Source organism: Triturus cristatus, chromosome 4_1 (assembly GCF_964204655.1).
Source record: "Triturus cristatus chromosome 4_1, aTriCri1.1, whole genome shotgun sequence".
Lineage (NCBI taxonomy): Eukaryota > Metazoa > Chordata > Amphibia > Caudata > Salamandridae > Triturus > Triturus cristatus.
The window spans coordinates 316,861,042-316,879,735 of record NC_140585.1 but is presented as its reverse complement, the minus strand read 5'-3'; the positions used below and the strand labels follow the sequence as shown (position 1 = coordinate 316,879,735).

General features: G+C 44.5%; 1 protein-coding gene across 10 annotated transcripts in view; it reads left to right on the top strand.

Annotated features, from left to right (window-relative positions):
* The window catches only part of WNK1 (WNK lysine deficient protein kinase 1), a 1,135,119-nt gene that overhangs the window by 820,410 nt on the left and 296,015 nt on the right, over nucleotides 1–18,694 (top strand). For all 10 annotated transcript variants that reach the window (XM_085652258.1, XM_085652261.1, XM_085652257.1 and 7 more), the window contains one exon: nucleotides 7,993–8,109. In XM_085652258.1, coding sequence (XP_085508384.1) covers nucleotides 7,993–8,109 — 117 coding nt within the window. The remainder of the gene's footprint in view (nucleotides 1–7,992; nucleotides 8,110–18,694) is intronic.

Here is an 18,694-nt window from a genome sequence, read left to right as displayed (position 1 = left end):
CAGAATAAATAAAAACCTCACACACCAGCTACAGAACATCCAGAACGCCGCCGCAAGACTGGTCCTCAACCTGCCAAGACTGCCACATCTCCCAGCACCTGTGCACACTCCACTGGCTCCCCATCGAAGCTGGAGTCACCTTCAAGATGCTCACCCACGCTGACAAAGCCCTCCATGACACCGGACCAGCCGACTCAAATTCCACACACCACAAAGGACCCTACGATCAGCCCAGCTCTCCTAGGCCGTGGTCCCCCGCACCAGAAAGACCAGATCAGGCGGCCGCTCCTTCTCCTTCTCCTTCCTCGCGGCCAGAGCCTGGCATGCCCTCCCTCTCCACCTCAGACAGACATCTCTCCCCATCTTCACAAGAAACCTCAAAACCTGGCTCTTCGACAGACCCCCTCCTTGATGAACTGGAACCTGCGAACCCCCCTCAGCGCCTTGAGACCCTCACGAGTGAGTAGTAGCGCTTAACAAAAACGTGATTGATTGATGTTTTGGGGGGATCGGTATAGTAAAAGGTGTCATATGATGCAATGGTAGTGATCCACTGTTTGCCACTGCAGTGGGGGGACTGGTAGATTACACCTGAAAAAGCGAGGAAAAGATCACATCGGAGAATTTGATGCTGACTGTGTAAAGCAAAGCTACTCTGCGTTTAAGGACAATGTCACTGCTTATTCCACCAAGGCCAGCATTAAGGCTTCATTTAGTCAGCACAAGATGAAAACGCCCATACTTCTAAAGAAGTTAAAACTGTTTCTGCCCCACACAGTGGAAACGGTATCTATTCAAGATCTTTTCTGGCTCAGAAAAAAAGTCTGAGCAGGAAGAGCCTTATTGGATCTACGCAGGGCCACAGATGGATCACAAGGGATACGTTTTGCTTGTTACCACTCATCAAATTTCCCTCACCTTATGTTTCTTTTTGGTCCGAAGTCCACTCCCCTTACTTTTTGAAAATGCATGACATCAGTTAGAGCCCACCTTTGATGTCCAGAAATATACATCTGCCGTTACCTATAAGATTGCAGTATGAAGATTTACAGAAAGTCGATCAGGACTGTCAAACAACAATGTTGATGTTAGTCTGTCTGCAGAATTATGTTGCATCACTAGTTTGGATACTACCTTATCGGGCAATAATAGACACCGTGCAAGAAAAAATGTATCTTTCGGAGTAGAGAGTTATCTAATCGTGAAAACATCCAATCTGACAGCCTAACAAACCTCCTTCCTACTATGGTCAATTGCTTCCTACATTTTCATTGACCCGCATATAAAGCTACATATGGAACCTCTCTCGCAGTGTGTAGATCAATGGCCCCAGAGAATAGTTGACATGGCAAACTGCTTGTCAACGACTGCAATATGATTCTGACGGATACATTGCTCTCTGAATTGGATTCTCCATCTGTGCAAGGCAATTGAGAGTAGAGCTCAGAATCACATAATTTACCTGTAACTCAGGGCATTCTTCCTTGCTCGCAAGGCCTTCTTCTGCCTATGATGAATAGAAAGATTTGCATTCATATTTTCAACTAGAAACACAGCAACCAAGCACTATCTGAACAAAGGAGTGAGCACAAAATCAATCAACGATTACTAGAGCACTGCTTATCACCCGTGATGGTATCCAGGCGCAGGGAAGCTGCAGCTGGGAGTTCAGTCGAACATCCAGGGTTAAGGCCCTCTCTGGACTTCTATAAGGTGGGTGTCAAAGGGGAGGCCATTCTAAGTCTTGACGGCCAGGTAGGAGAAGGTCCTGCCACTGCTTCTGCTTTTGTGTAATGGGGCATATGGGTGAGGGAGGCAGAGCGTAGTTGTCTGTCGGGTTGGTGGAAATTCACTCTGTGGTTGAGGTAGACTAGTCCTTTGTTGTGCCGGTTCTTGTAGGCATGGGTCAGCAGTTTGAATTTCCACTTTTATTGATGGGGTGCCAGTGGAGCGCTCTGAAGTGGGAGGTGATGTGGGCTCATCTTGTGAAGTCGAAGATGAGCCTGTCTGTAGTGTTTTGCTTGATTTTCAGTCTGCTCAGTAGTTGTGAGGGGATGCCCACGTAGAGTGAGTTTCCCTAGTCCAGGTGGCTAGTGATGAGGGCTTGGGTGACGGTGCGTCTGGTGTTGATGAGGAGCCATTTGAATGTTTTCTGGAGCATGCAGAGGGTGAGGAAGCAGGCTGAAGAGGCAGCGTTTATTTGCTTCTTCATGGTGAGCTTGTTGAGTATAATGCCTAGGTTTCTGGCATGCTCTGTGGTAGTGGGTCTGGGGCCCAGTTCTGCATGGCCACCAGGAGTTGTTCCATGGCAAGATATTGATTTCAAAGATGAGTACCGCTGTTTTGTCGGTGTAGAGTTTGAGGTATTTGTTTTGCATCCAGTTGGCTACACTGGTCATGCACTGAGAAAATCAGTTTTGGTGTTAGTGGGGTTTGAGGATAGGGAAAAGATGAACTGATTGACGTTAGCGTATATGATCTTCATACCATAGGATTTGGCCAGGAGGACCATGTAGGTGTTGAACCTGGTTGGACTCAGTGAGGACCCTTGGGGAACACCGCAGATGATGTTCGTTGGGCCTGAGGGTGTAAGGCAGGAGGAGGAATCTGGGTTCTTCCAGTGAGGAAGGAAGCAATCCATTTAAGGGCATTTCCATGGATCACCATCTGATGGAGTCCATGTAGGATGTTGTAGTTCGACATGGTGTTGAAGGCTGCAGAGAATTCGAGGAGGATCAGGGCTGCGGTCTCTCCCTGGTCTAGTAGAGATCGGATGTCATCTGTGGCTGTGATTAGGGCTGTTTTTGTGCTTTGATTAGCGCGGAATCCCGATTAAGATGAATCCAGGTGGTTGTTGATCTCTAGGTGGTTGGAGAGTTGGCTGATTATTGCTTTCTCCAGGACTTTAGCTGAGAACAGGAGCAGGGAGATGGGCCGGTAGTTTTTGAGTTCATCTGGGTCAGTGGTAATTTTTTTTAGCAGAGGTTTTACTTCTGCGTTTTTCCATCCTTCTGGGAAGGAGGCAGCAGTGATGACTGAGTTGAGGATCGTGGTGAGTTCCGTACTGATGGATTTGCTCCCCACGTTGAACATGTGGTGAGGGCAAGGGTCTCTGGGTGCTCCTGAATGAATGGAGCTCATGACGGTAGCGGTGGTTTGCGTGGTTAGATGATCCCACGTAGTGATTATATTGCTTGAGGGGGAGTTGCTGTTATTGAGGAGTATGTTGAATTTGTTGCTGGTTGATTGCAGGTCGAAGTGTTTGTAGATGGTGGTTTTCTTGTAGGAGAAGTCTGCAAGGGTATTGCAGAGCTCCTGCGAAGGGCTTACGATGTTGTCGATTGCTGAGGGGTGATGAACTCTTTGATGATGCTGAAGAGTTCTTTGCTATAGTTGGAGCGATCTTTGAGGCTGGTAGCAGGGTCTTTCTTTTTGGCGTATATTCAGGCGTAGGTCATATTTATTGAGAGGTTTGTTTATGGTGCCAATAGAGGTTACAATCCTATCACCTGGCGGGGAGGGGGCGGGGGAGATAGTCTTTCTTCCATACTTTTTACATTTGGCCCAATGAAAGCTGCAGTTCTTTTCCATTAAACTCTGTGTGGCTGCTATTGTGTCCTACAGGAAATGCTCAACAAGTATCTTTTTTCAAAATATCTGCCATTTAAGACTTTAGGAGGCCGAAAAGAGTCTTTCTCACGTAGCGATATTCCTCATCCCTGGGATCCTCCTCAACTTGGTTTTATCAAAATGAATGGGTCCACCCTTTCAGCCTATTCATAAGGCTTCATTGCAGCATCTTTCTTGGAACATTACCTTCCTAATTGTTTTTACCTCAGCTAAGCCTTATACAATATTTCACAGACTACAGTCATATCCACCAAGGTTTGGCAACTTCAACAAAATCCTTTTGGAGTTGGGTCATAGCCCACATATCCCTATTTTATCAAATGGTTTATAAACTTTACCAAGGAGTGCCAGAGCACATTCCGTTGTAAGAAAAATAGCTACCACAACCTGGCTGAGAAACATTTATCTTTCAGATATACGTAAAGCAGCTACTTGGAACTCGCTACACTCTATTACAAATCACTATTGCTTTGATTCCGGCACATTACTGACTTTAGCAGTGTTGAAGGTTTCATTAGCTTTCTATGTGGGTAAGCCCACATTTACTTCTGCATACACTTTTATGGATCTGTTTGTCTATAAAAATTATTTTAAAATATATTGTATGTTTTTAGGTCAAACCAAGAGTCAGCGTGCATTTGCTGCTCTGTGAGGCATGGTGAATTCCCTTAGTGAGGTTTGAACACACCCACATCTTTTTTTATTGGTTGCTGGCTCTGCCTTTAGAAATTCCATTGGTATGATTAGTGAACTGTGTGCATTTGTCCCACCTTGTGGCTCGTTTGTTACCGCCATGGCAATTGACCCTGCTCTTTCGATCCTTTCACTAATGGTCATATGTTTTGTGTTAGAGCACTACTTTGTAGGTCGAGCATTAAATACCTCTTGTATATACTTTAGTATATACTTATATGTGTATGTACTTTGTGGGCTCTGGAGATCAGCCCTAGGACTTTTCTGCTTCCGCTTAGGGACTTTGTTTCTGTTCAATTGCCTCTATTTAACTGTTTTTAAACGACCAGTAGAGGTCAGTAAAATGCCAGAATTGCTTTCTGCTGAGGGGTTTTGTTTTTTTGTTGTTCTGGCAACTGCCTCTATTTAACTTTCTTGATAGAAAACGACCAGCAGAGGTCAGTAAAATACCAGAATCACTTTATCATTCTCTAGATTCCAGTCCATAGAAATTGTCTTCCACAAGCACCTGTAGACAATATTTTTTTTCATATCTCGTATTTAAAAACAGAGCTTTGGACTATACCATTTCCCGCTGAAAGGCAATATTTCTCTCCATTTGTTCCAATACCTGGCATGTCACGCAGTTTGGTGCTTGCTTTCCCTCCATGTAAAAGAAAAGTAGATGTTCCAGCTCCCAGGCTAATGTGCTGCATAGCTAAATAAATATAAAGTCCCAAAGGCGAGACCGATTGCATTGCAAATGCATGTTGTTTCTGCCCTCTCCTGACAGGTCGCTTGCAATTCTTGTTTCCTGGTCCTGTCTTCGGCACCCGCCGCTGCTCCCAGCCCCGTGTTTTCATTCCAGCTGTCTTTGTGGTGCAGGTCCCTGCCCTCTCAACCGTGCTTCGTGTTCCCCTCTCTCTTATACTTTCAAAAAATCCCCCGATACATGAAGATGTCAAATACGCATCAATGATGGCATTTTGCTATCCTTAGACAAAAATGGCTTGTTAACCACATTTTCAGGACAATGTATAGCCAAATAATTCCAATAGGAAAGTTTGGCAACGAAGAGACAAGTAGTGTCCAATTCGACTTATACTCCATAGAGGCACCGTCTCCCGTCCGATTCACTATCTTCATGTATCTGGGGATTTTTTGAAAGTATCCTTAATAGAAACCACTGGGTAATAATAGAATTTACGCAAAAAATAATTGCGGTCATATGGATATACAAAATATCTGAAATTAAGGGTGGCCGGAGTGCCACTATTTTGCCCTGAAGAAGTCCTAAGTCAACAGGACGAAACGCGTCGGCTGATGAAGAAAAGCAACACCGTTGCTGATTAAAATGAAACAATAAAAACAGAAGAATGAAATGCCAAGAATTTAATTTATTCTTACCATTCCTACATGATCACAGACTTTGATTCCTTTGCTGTTGATGATTTCTGGTGCTTAAACCATATCTGTGGTTGTTTTTGCTTGCTGCATAGTGCTGCCTTTTCTGAAGGGGGAAGCTGATGTAATGTAATGAAATGCAAAAACCGTCCCCTCCCCCGGTTAGTTATTCTCCTTTTACTGTGCTCCTGAAACGTTGCAGTGCATCAAACCACTGTATCCACCCAAAAGCTAGTGTTTTGCAAAATATACGAACCTTTTTCACCCTAAATATATACATATCTGAGGCACTAAACAGTCTAATCGGGAACCATCATGCAACGAGTCGATACAGAGCTATTTTGTAACAAAGATTAACTGGACAGGTTTCCCATTTAAACGCTTTGGAATTTGAAGCCTTGCAGGGTCCATCTGCAATTCACTCTTCCATGGTCGATACATTTCGTACTTCTACATTTGGAAATAGTAACACTTGTTTCTAAAGTGCTATGAAATAGCAAAATTAAGGTTTTGTTGTGTGAAAATACGTTTTTAATTCTAAGTTGCCTCTGATTTAATTTTTGCTTCTCAGCTGAAGTGCCTCTGCAGTAAGGCTTAGCATAGGTCAGATCATTAATACCACCCCTGCCGCCTCCCCCCACAGTCCTCCTTGTTGTACTTGTCATAGTCATAACAGAAGGAGGCTTCCTCTGCCTCCAACAGCACACTACCTAATCCGTCTTTTATGTTTACACCATGCCGAAATGTATTACTAAAGGTACCTGCCCCCTCCCTCGCTGCCTGCTGTTCTTCTGTCTGCAACGCTACCCAGAGGACAGAGGTAAAATTAAAGTAATGTGCGAGGTTGGGAAGGTAAGACGTGACTGTGTAAATTTGTGACAAAAGTAAAAAGCTTCAATAAAGTCACTTACAGAGTGGGGACTTGCTATAGCGACCGCTGAGGGGTGCTTGAGGGTGCATATGCTTCCCCATTCAGGTGTTCCAGTTGGGGAGGGACTGCCAAGCATGTACGGTCATGCGGATGAGCGAGTTGTGTTCCGGGAATTAGGCATGCACAGGAATTTAGCACTCGCCTTCGTCTCGCTAGATGAGTGAGTTGCTAGGTTTCCTTTATAAACCAGCATTTTCAATGCAATAACTCTTGCGTTACTGAAAGCTTGAGACCTATTGCATTGCAAATGCTTGTTACAGATTGAGATTAATCATTTTCCGTGTCTTGATAAAGACCCCGTCCAAGCCACGTACAAACTAGGGATCAGGACATCATTATATTCTAATAAATGGACTGCCCTGTAATAAATTTATAACAATTAGGTGGAATTTAGAAAAATTAATCTGCCTGTGTAGAACATTAATTTTTCTCCATAGCAACCCTTGTTTCTCACAATGATTTCTCTAACCAGGTTCTAGGATTATCCATCCATCCATCCCATCCCGTCTGATATGGGGCCCCTGCAGGAATAGGAGAATTATTCAAACATTTATCACTTCACTGAAGATTTCTATGATGCAGAACTAGGACTACTAGTAAATAAGCGTTTTGTAGGAGAATGGTGTGCGCTCTAATTGCTGGAAAATGGATTGGATTTTTGTTGCCTCTGAATCCTACTAATTAACATAGTAATTCAAAGTGGAGAAGTGTGGCTCAATGGTTAGAGTGGCAGACCTCGATGCAGAGCACTGGTCCGGGACCAGGGTTCGATTCCCGACGCGGCAGGGTCTCGGGCTATAAATTCCTCGGACCTGATATTCTCGCATCAGTGCCTATTCTAGTCATGGGTCCCACGCTGCAACTCTGGGCAATAGCTTGCTTAGTCTCCACAACGGCCCCAACAGCGCTGGGATGCCTGGCTTCACCATGGGGGTGCCCAGGAGTGGACACTTCACACGGATAGCCAGGAAGGGTTCCTACAGCGGTATGAGTACAGCGCGGAGATACCCCCAGGGGTGATTGGCGCTATATAAGCACATACACATTTAGAGGTTTTTTTGTTGTTGTTGGAATATGTCTACCTCTTTTGTATTTAATGGGATACGTTCATTTTATAATTTACTTTAAAGTAAAGTCTATGAAGTTTAAAGGTCCCTTTAGCTTGGTGAGAAAATGACTAATTGAAACCTAAATGGAGTTTATTCAAGCTCTTCCCACTTGGTTAATGTAAAGATGAATATGGTGAATGTATTACCTATAGGTCTTATAGTAGATTTTCTTGCCTTACTTTTCCCCACCCTCTTTGATGTTACAAAAGATATTGCATTCATCACTAAACCAATGGTTGTTTGCAGGTTTCAAATAAAGGAGACCGTGTAGTTGAGTGTCAGCTGGAGACACACAATCGAAAAATGGTGACCTTCAGGTTTGACCTAGACGGAGATAACCCAGAGGAGATTGCGACAATTATGGTAAATTCCTTTTTATCTAATCTTCAGAAAGAAGTGAATCCGATAGCATGACAATGACTGTTTAATACATTGATCAACGAACACATTGATCCTCGTCTTCACCACTTAGTCATATGATTCCTGAAAATGTCTGATGAACAAAGCTTTTTTAAGGTATAAATTTGAATAACTGAAAGGAAGTCAAGTGTTAACCTGGCAAGTCCATATCTTCTGCTATACATTTTGGCTTATTGATACTCGACCTGTTTCAATCCGTCACTCCCCAGAAGGTTGAATATCTTGTTAAGTGAAGCTTCATGTTTTTTGTTACTTTGGATTTGGGTACAGCACTAAGCACACGCATACAGATACATTCAGAGTGAATAAGCACTTAGCATTGTAAAATTCCATCCCATTATTTTCTAACAATCCATTACCAAACTAATTTTCTAAAAACCAGTGGCTCAGCAAGTGTTTCCTACAGAAATGTGTACCTTTGCCAGGAAATCATCTAGTTTTCTTTTCATTGAAGAATGTATTTCTTATTTGCACTGTTAATACCAAAGGTGTTTTCATCGTCAAGCAACTACCAACTCTGTGGGCTGGCAGAAATAGCATAAATAGCAGATTGAGTTACTCAATGGTTGCTTTCACTGAGCCTCCGTTTACCAGCAGCTTTGAATATACATGGAAGCATAATATCTGTGTCGAGGTTACTGATCTAAGGGCCTCCATTTAGATGACAATTACAAGTGTGGTCTCCATGACTCCGCATTTGTGCAGATCTGTAAATGTCTCTTTTCAAAGCTTTTCATAGTCTCAACCAGATATTATGAAAATAAGCGAACCCCCTCAGTGAACTGATGTTCCTTAGTGTTTCTGGGTTGAACTCCAATATTTCTCACTCACTAATCACTGTGGGATTTTGAAAGTTATTGTAGTTAAAATTCTGCTGTGTGTAATTCCCTTATGTTGACCCCCCCCCCCCCTACTGAATAACTATTGGAAGCAAGGGACCGCACCCTAAGCAGTTGTTACTGTATGAACCTCATAAAAATAAAGAAACAACCATGTAGTCTGGTCTTGCCCCCGCCTCACAAAATATTGCGAAAAGATAAAATCCGAACTCTCACACATCTTGGACTGGCACGTACCTCACGACCCTATGCGCCTCCTGGGCATTATGAAAGGTCTGGACGGTTCCCGGGCAGATAAACTGTTTCTGGGGACGGCCACCGTAGTGGCCAAACGGGATATTGCCATGGCCTGGACACAACCTGACCCCCCCTACAATAGCTAAAAGGCGCCGAGGAGTGGACTGGTGCGCCGCTCAAGAGAAACCCTTATTTGAAGCCAGGGGTTGCCCGGCCAAGTTCTGAAGAGTGTGTGGTAAATGGACAGATCAACTGCTCCTAATACATGCTCTTTTTGTTTGCACATACCAGTGCTTCAGGTAAGGACACCATTTCCCATAATAGATTCTTTTTGCTGTACTTCGGCTGCTCTCACAAATAGCCAATGGTGCCAACTTCATTTGTAGCCTCCTGTTTCCAATTCCTTCACATTTACAAATGTAAAAATGTTCGTTTTTGTGTGTGTGACATGAATTAATAAAGTAGTACATTACTTTATTGGTGCTGTGCCACTTGTCTCTTTGGATCCTGATCCTTGTTGTGAGACAAGACAGGATTCAAAAAGTGCAATGGACCTTTGTTTTCATGACCCCGAACAAGAAGCATCTTTAGTTTTGCGCTATAAACGTCTCTCTGAATGATTTGCTGTAAGAATGCATTCAGGTTCAGCTGGCCTTGGCTTGCTGCATGCATTCCTTTTGATCTCACGTCTGCCAAAAGCCCTACTTGAGGTGTGGAAATATCAAGCGAAGCTGATCGCCAAAGATTGGGCAAGGAGGATCTGGTGCACTGCTCTTTGCACTCGGCATTCTGGCAGCTATTCCTTTCCTGAACAGGGTAGACCTGCTCTCACAGCAACATGGTCATTTCCCTAACCCCAAATCCCTAATGCCACCACTGCACACGTGGAGGTTGATCAGTGCAAATAGTTTCCCCTTTCTGATGGCTACAAAATCCATAAATTGAATTCACGGGGACACATTTGTGCAATAGTGTGAGCGAGAAGGCTTGGATCTGTTTAAATCCTAATTGCACCACCCTGGACCTCAGTCTGGCATTCCGAGTTGCACTTTCTCTGTGTTTGCTCCTCCCCCCACCCACCCTCTTCTACGTATGATGAGCCACCTCTTGCTGTAGGTAGGCAGTGTGCTGGGACTAAATCTACCCAGCCTCCACATTTGTGGAGATTGAGTGTATACTTTAAGTATCGTGAATTTATCCTCGCTAGCTGTGGGCATCCTCTGTGCTGCTCACTATCCTTGCACAAAATCTGTGTATTCCGGTCACTGGCCAACACTTTGTGCCTTGAAGTGCTGAGAAGAAAGTTGATTGACTCAAGGCATTTTTGTCTGACGTTATTTGCTGTTTGCACTTTCTTCAGCCAAGAAGGGTTTTGCTGTGGGCTGTGTGAAGAGTTACTAGTGAGCTTTGTGTTGCAATTCTTGAAGGGTTTAACTCGTAACTGCCCCCACTGGTCCTTACTTTTTAATGGGCTCTCTACTTTAGCCAATACACAGTTGTTCTCCCAGGCACATGACTTTGAATACAGTCTTCCCGGTTGCAGTCAGAGTGTGTGCGACGAGCTGCATGCCTTTTTGTTTTTATTACCCGCTGATCACATTTTTTTCCTGACAAGTGGGGTTACTCCAGTATTGGAACTTTCATAGATTCCCATCACTTGTATCATTCCCCGTCGTCGGAATGGGAGTCTCGGTAAATAAAAATAACATAGCAGTAGGTACAAAAATAGAAAGAAATGCCTAGGCCTCATCACATTTTGTAGCATATCCACCTCTTTTTGTAAAAGAGACCAAAATAAAGCAACAACCAATCAGAATAGCCTCACCCCACCGAACCTTCCTGAGAGAACCTCAGAGCCTCAGATTTTCTGCCGCACGTTGTGCTTAGGGAGTCTCATTTGAGCTCTGCTCATTTCAACTAAATTCTACTGTTTTTTCAGCAATTTTTTCTTCAGAATTGTTGGATATTTCTGTTGGAATGTCTGACAAGGAGAAAAAAGCTCTTTTTACGGCTTGTTCCACCTGTGGCAAGAAAAGGTTGTATGTGGAGGACAGGCATAAAGACTGCATCTACTGCCTGTATCCGGACCACAAGGCTCAGGACTGCAAGATCTGCCGCACCTTTTCCACAAAGACTCTCCGGGACCGTGAGGGTCGCCTTCTCACCTGGCTCCACAAGCTGAAGTCAAGGAAGGAAACACTATCAAGAGACAGTGAAGATTCATCATCTGCCACTTCGTCCAGAAGGTCAGTGAAGAGAGGTAGGGCTTCCCCTTCACCATCTACAGACCGTCATGCAAAGGCCTCAAAAAAGACCCCCTGTGAGTCTGAGAGCCGGAGTCCTAGCGAATCTCCTCACCATGGTGGAAAGGAGAGGGAAAGACTACCTTCAGCAGGAGCAGTGGCAAAGACTGATAAACCTTTTAAAAAGCCTTCTTCGCTGTCATCTGAGAAGTCTGACAAGAATAGTCAATCGACGACGCTGCGAAAGACTCCGTCGACGGTTTCAAGGGTACAAGTTAAAACAATGCCACAGTTGACAGGTTCGTCGACAGTGCCTTCAAGTCTCCATCTGTCGACGCTGGTGTCGACTTGCTCGTCGACGACTATGACAATTCCTTCAACATCGGCGAAGGTGTCGACGACTATGGTTGCAACGACGAGGACGTCGACGAGAGCTTCAACGACGGTGACGACTACGACAGCAGGAGTGTCGATGGTCTCGTCGACGACCGTGTCGACAGCGCCCATCTCATTGTCAACGATATGCTCGTTGTTGGTGTTGGTGGGTCTTCCGTCGATGACCTAGTCTATTTCTTTTTCTTCTCCACCGTCGACGGTACCGCCGACGACATCTTCGTTGTTAATGTTAATGTTAATGTTACTGGGTATTTGTTAAGCGCACGGCTACTCCCGAGAGTGTCCCGGCGCTGATCGTAGAACCCGCAACAAGATATTCAACAAACATAAATCACAGACCCAAGTCAAGGAAACAGTGATGTTTTTAGCTTCTGACGAAAAAGCAAGAGATCAGATTCCTGGCGTAAGTCAGAAGGAAGGTTATTCCATAGGGCGGACACCAGTACCTGAAAAGTACGGCCACCCTGACGGGAAAGAAAAAAACCTGGGAGTACAAAGTCTTTGGGCAGTAGAGGATCGTAGCAAACGTGAAGGTACATAATATTGGCAGCGATCCCTTAAATACGGTGCGCCAATATTATGGGAGGCCTTAAAAGCCAGTACCAAAGCTTTAAAGAGAATCCTCTTGCGTACCGGGAGCCAGTGCAGAGTTCTCAGAAGAGGGGTCGTATGAGTGCGGCGGTCGGCCAGATAGATCGCCCGAGCAGCAGCATTTTGAACCACCTGGAGGCGATTCAGGAGATATTCAGGCAAACCGAGATACAAAACATTCGCATAGTCAAGGCGAGATAGTACCAAAGCCTGGACAACTGTCTTTCTGTGTGACTGAGAAAGCAATGGAAGAAAGTTTCGCATCATCCTGAGTAAGCCAAAGCAGGTGCCTACCACAGACTGAACCTGGGCATTCATGGAAAGCTTATTATCAAGTTTCACCCCCAGGTTCTTGACTGTGGTAGCTAGGTCTGAGGGCGGAGACATGTTTGAAGGCCACCAGTCACGCCAGTTTTCAACTGGTGCGCCGCCAAAAAAAATCATTTCTGATTTGTCTGAATTACATCTCAGGTGATTAATGTTAAACCAGCTGAAAACTGCCGAGAGGCAGCGGTTGATGGATTGCCCGTCCAAGATTTCTCCCCTGGCACAGGTGAATAGCAGTTGGGTATCGTCTGCATAAGAGACGATTCTGGCACCAAAGGATTCAGCCAACTGTGCCAGAGGAGCAACATACACATTAAATAGCGTAGGGCTCAGACTTGAGCCCTGAGGGACTCCTACATTCATAGCTTTAATGTCGGCCTCAAAAGGGGGGGACCAGACAGTTTGCTGTCGGTTAGTTAGGTAGGAACTGAACCAATGTAAGGCGGAGTGCCCAATACCGCATCTCCAGAGACGATCAAGGAGAAGGTCATGAGGTACGGTATCGAAAGCCGCCGATAGGTCGAGCAGGACCAGCACTGCTCGCCCGCCAGTGTCCAGAGTGACTTTTATCAACTCAGAGATCTCAAGAAGAGCGGTTTCGGTGCTATAGTTAGCACGGAAACCCGACTGACTGGAATGTAGAATGTTGTTAGATTCTATAAATTCTCCAAGAATATGATTGACATATTTCTCCAGGATTTTAGATAAAGCCGGAAGTAAGGAGATGGGCCTGTAGTTACTAGCCTGTAAGGGGTCTGCAGAGGGTTTCTTTAGCAGGGGAAGAATTTTACCCGATTTCCATTGATCCGGGAAGGTCCCTGAGGAAAGTGAAAGATTCAAAATTTTATTGACAGCAGGATTAATAACTTCCGCAATAGCGGCAAGGATTTTTGCAGGGCAGGGATCGGCTGGAGAGCCAGACTTTAGAGAACGAAGGAGATGTAAGGAGTTCTCTAAAGGAATAGCAGGAATATGAAGTAGGCAGTTAGAGGCAGGGGGAGGTTGCTGGAAAAGCCGGTCCGGCTCCAGATCGCGATTAGGGCGCACCTCTCTGAAAGAAGCTTCGAGAGAGGCAATTTTATTGTAGAAAAATAGGGCAATATCCTCGGTCCACGCTTTAGTAGGGGTAAAAGGATTTTTTAAAACAGTGGGGGACGTAAAGTCTCTAACAACCCTAAAGAGTTCGGCGCTTTTATTGGCTGCCTGTTCAATTTTCGTATTAAGGAAATTCATTTTAGCTATACGAATATTACAGTGATATGCTTTTAAGGCGTTCTTATAGGCTAGCTTAGTACAAGTGTCGTAGTCTTGTCGCCATAACCTTTCAAGTGTTTTGCAGTGACTCCTGTTTTTTCTAAGATTTTCAGTAAACCAGGGTGCAGTTGGTCTACCTCTGTTGGCAGTTCGGGTTTGGAGAGGGGCCAGACTATTGACGCATGATTCAAGCCAATTCTCCAGCAAGGGTACATCAGTTACCAGATTGTCCTTAAAAGCAAGGGGATGATTTCCTAAAAAGGATCCAACAGCGTCCGGGGTCATTGATTTAAATGACCTAAAGTTATTAGTACGTGGTACATAGACCTTAGCCATAGTAGCAAGTGGTATTTTAATGCTGAAAGTAAGCAAGTAATGATCCGACCAGGCTACAGGAAGAGGTGTGTCCATTTCAATAGGTTTATTAGAAAAAACTTGATCTAATAAATGTCCCTTATCATGGGTAGACTGTGTGACATATGGGGAAAGATGGAGCATATTTAGGGAGTCATATAACTTAGTGGAATCTAGGTTATGGGGTGCATCCATATGTATGTTAAAGTCCCCTAAGATTAGACAGTGATCATAATTAGCGGCCAGGGAGGAAATGGCAAACTGCAGACTCTCTAAAAAACTGGTGGCCGGCCCAGGCGGCCGATATATCAGAGCCCCAGCAATAGAGTACTGTGGAGAGATTTTGAGAAGAAAGCTCAGGCTTTCTGTTTTCGCCAAATCCAGCTTGGGGAGTATTGAGCAGGTAAATATATTTCTATAAATAATTGCAACTCCTCCTCCACGTCCCCCTACGCGATCACTCCTGGCGATAAGGTAGTCTGTGGGAATGGCGTTAGCAATAGTAGGGTTAGAGCCTTCATGTAACCATGTTTCAGTAATAAATAACACGTCAGGTTTGGAATCAGAGAGAAGATCCTGGATTTGATATTCATGCTGCCTTACTGAACGTGTATTTAAAAGCATCAATCTAAGATCCTTATTGGAATAAGAGTTTGAGGGTATATTTAGCGCGGTTGCATGATCATCTGACAGAGGATGTAGCACAGTGCACTGAGGGGGAGGGAGGGACCAGTGGCATGTGTCACAACTCCATGCTACCATGGGGCCGGCTGAAAAAGAGTGGGGACAACAGTTTTCCACATTATTAAGGAGGTTAAGATCATTAGCAGTGTACATAACGCGGGGCCCCAAGTTTATTGGAGGTATCTTACCTCTACTATAATGATCGGCAGGGTCCAGTGCGTCCGAGGCGCGGACGGGCGCAGACGGGCTTGCCTTAGGCGCGCCTTCGGCGCGCCAGCGGCGCGTCCGCTGCGCGCTAGCGCAGCGTGCAGTTTTATCCCCTCCGTCGCAGTGACAACTAGACCGCGCTATGACAAAATGGCGGGTCACAGTAGATTAAATTCCCCACTTCCTGTTTCCCCGAACACTGAGTAAGTTACCCCTCCGAGAGGACAGATTCAGTGCAATACAGGTAAAAACATGAGTAATGTTTAAAAAACGAGGGTTACATTAAAACAGCCGAACAAAGTTAAAAGTGGGATGCAAATTACAGTACAATACAAACAATTCACGAGGTAAATAGAGCTGATTGTGCAAATGAACAAAATAGCAGCAAGATTGGTGGTCATCGATAGCAGCGTGAATAATCTTAGCGGTTCTACAGCGCGCTAGCGCAGCGTGCAGTTTTATCCCCTCCGTCGCAGTGACAACTAGACCGCGCTATGACAAAATGGCGGGTCACAGTAGATTAAATTCCCCACTTCCTGTTTCCCCGAACACTGAGTAAGTTACCCCTCCGAGAGGACAGATTCAGTGCAATACAGGTAAAAACATGAGTAATGTTTAAAAAACGAGGGTTACATTAAAACAGCCGAACAAAGTTAAAAGTGGGATGCAAATTACAGTACAATACAAACAATTCACGAGGTAAATAGAGCTGATTGTGCAAATGAACAAAATAGCAGCAAGATTGGTGGTCATCGATAGCAGCGTGAATAATCTTAGCGGTTCTACGGTTGTCAGAGAAAACCACAATTTCTTTGACGAGAATCACACCGGACATGACTTCTCCAAGAAGGGTTGCCCCTCTGCCTCCTGCACTGTTGCTGGAGGAGGAAGACGATTCTGAGGGTGAGGATGATTCTTTTGGCTATGCCAATAGCTCCTCACAGCTTCTAGTCAAGTGCCAGGACACTGATTCTGAAAGTGAATACCTTCATGGGCACTCTTATCAGCACCCTTTTCAATGTCCTGAAGACACTAGACAGGAGATGGTTTCTGTACCTTCTTCCCTCTTGACGGATCTTCAAGACATGTTGCAGGACTATAGGAGGAGATTCTCCCAGCCACCTCCTCCTTCACTTCCTTTGACGCAGACTGTTTCTGCTCCGCCAGCTCGTTCTGTGTCTTCGCCAAGATCATTGTTCCAGATGGTTTCACAACCTCAATTAACCAGTCCAGTCATACCTCCGGTGGTTCCAGAGTTGCAGATTGATTCCTCTGACGAGGATCAGGGCGATATCACCAGGCCGGACCAGGGTACTGAGTGGGATGATTGTTATACCAGACCCAGGTTCTCCAACACCGGATATAGCTGATTCTCCCCCGGCAGACATTGGGGGGGGGGGGGGTTTCTTAAATTGATGGAAAGAGCTTCAAGCAGATTTAAACTTCCCATGCCTTCAGTTAAAACTGAATGTTTTCTTTGATTTTAAAGAACCTTATAGGAAGATGTTCCGTTCCTATTGTCAGCCATGTCTGGGATGAAGGTCTTAAGGCAATGAAGAATCCGGCTACTGTCATTCCAGTCTTGCCACGTCTGGAGAAAAAAATACAGGGCCCCTGAAGACAGTCCAGCATCCTTAACAGGTCAACCGAAGCCGGATTGAGTGATATCTCAGGCGGCTCAGAAAAAATCACGTAATCCTTCTGCGCCTCTTACTACTCCTCCGGATAAGGAAGGCAGACGCCTAGCTAATGCTGGGAAACAATTTTCCTCGATGGCAAGTCTTATGATTAGAGCGGCGAATGCGTTGGCAATACTTGCAAGATACGATCGTCAGATGTGGTGTGACCTCTCACCATATCTAGATCAGCTGCCTCAGGAAAACAAAGTGGAAGCATAGAAAATTGCGATTCTTCTATTAACATGACTAGAGAATCTGGATTTCATTAAAGACACGGAGGCTATCATTATGCATTAATCCTTTAATGCAGATCACAAGCAGCCGCACTACATCACAAAGAGAAAACAGTTCTAGAATGCAGTGAGCACAAGCTATAAATGGCATGAGGGGCAAACAGACTGCCTCTTTTAAATGAAACGAAGCAACAGAAGTTCAAAGGATAGATCCAACTTGATCTTGAAACTGAAGGTGGAGAGAGGTCCGAAGCGGGATAAAGATGGGAGCAGGACATCAGGCCGAGCTGTCTGAAAAGAAAGATGAGAATGTAAGAAGGTCATGAGCTACAGCAAAAGGCAAAATATAAGCATATGCATATGGTAAAAAAACAATGCAAGAAGTACTCCGTCCAAGGGAGGGACGGGTGGGATAGTGATAGCCTCGGTGTCTTTAATGAAATCCAGATTCTCTAGTCATGTTAATAGGAGAATCACAATTTCATTACAAGACCGGAGGCTACATTATGCATGTTGGTAGTCCTGAAGGACAACATCAGACATATGCTCAATAGGTTTACAGTAGTGGTTAGCGAAGGTTGAAGCATTTGACCACTCAGCCGCTTTAAGGATATCATTCAACTTTCCGCCAGACCAAAAGGATTTGCTTGCCATAGCACCTCTGAGAGAATGTGCTTGGAATTTAGAAAGGTCAATACCAGCTAGGTTCATAACTGACTTGACCGATCTAGCAATGGAGGAGGAAGCAACTGGTTTAAAAGGTTAAACAAAAGAGATAAGGAGTTGTTTAGCATCTAAAGGGCGAAGGTCTTTCATTCTGAAGTCATATTCTTTCATACAATCCACAACACACAGCCTTTTGCAAAGATAAAAACGAGGATAGAAAATAGTCTGAGATGGTTTTAGTCCTTCTAAATATATCATATTTAACCCCAAACATATCATAATGTCTATAAGAAATATCTAGGCATTTGACACCTGAAACTCTACGACAAGAGATTAGACCTAAGAGTAGCAAGTTTAAGCGAGAGGCATTTTCTGTTAAGATAAGCATTATCGGGCCAAGAAGAGAAAAGGTCTAAGATTGCTTTAACATCCCATATGGTCTGGTATTTAGGTCTAGGAGGTCTTTTCAGACTAATGCTTTTCATAACTCTACAAATAATAACGTTCTTACCTACCGTCTTATTGACAAGGGAATGTCCAGCGGAGATTGCTGATCTGTAGCAATTAATAGATCTATAAGATAATTGTCTTGTCGAACAATTCGACAGGGGGTTAACTATATTGACGATAGGAGCTTCCACGGGATCCAGGTTCCTCTCCATGCACAAACAAACCCATTTTTCCAAATGTTATTGTATCTATAGTGCGTTCTGGGTGCCCATGATTCACCGAGGAGAGTGAGAGCTGATGACGAAAGGCGAGACAATTCGTTGGATTGCCTGAAACTTTCCAAGCAAGAATGTTCAAATTCCCTGAAA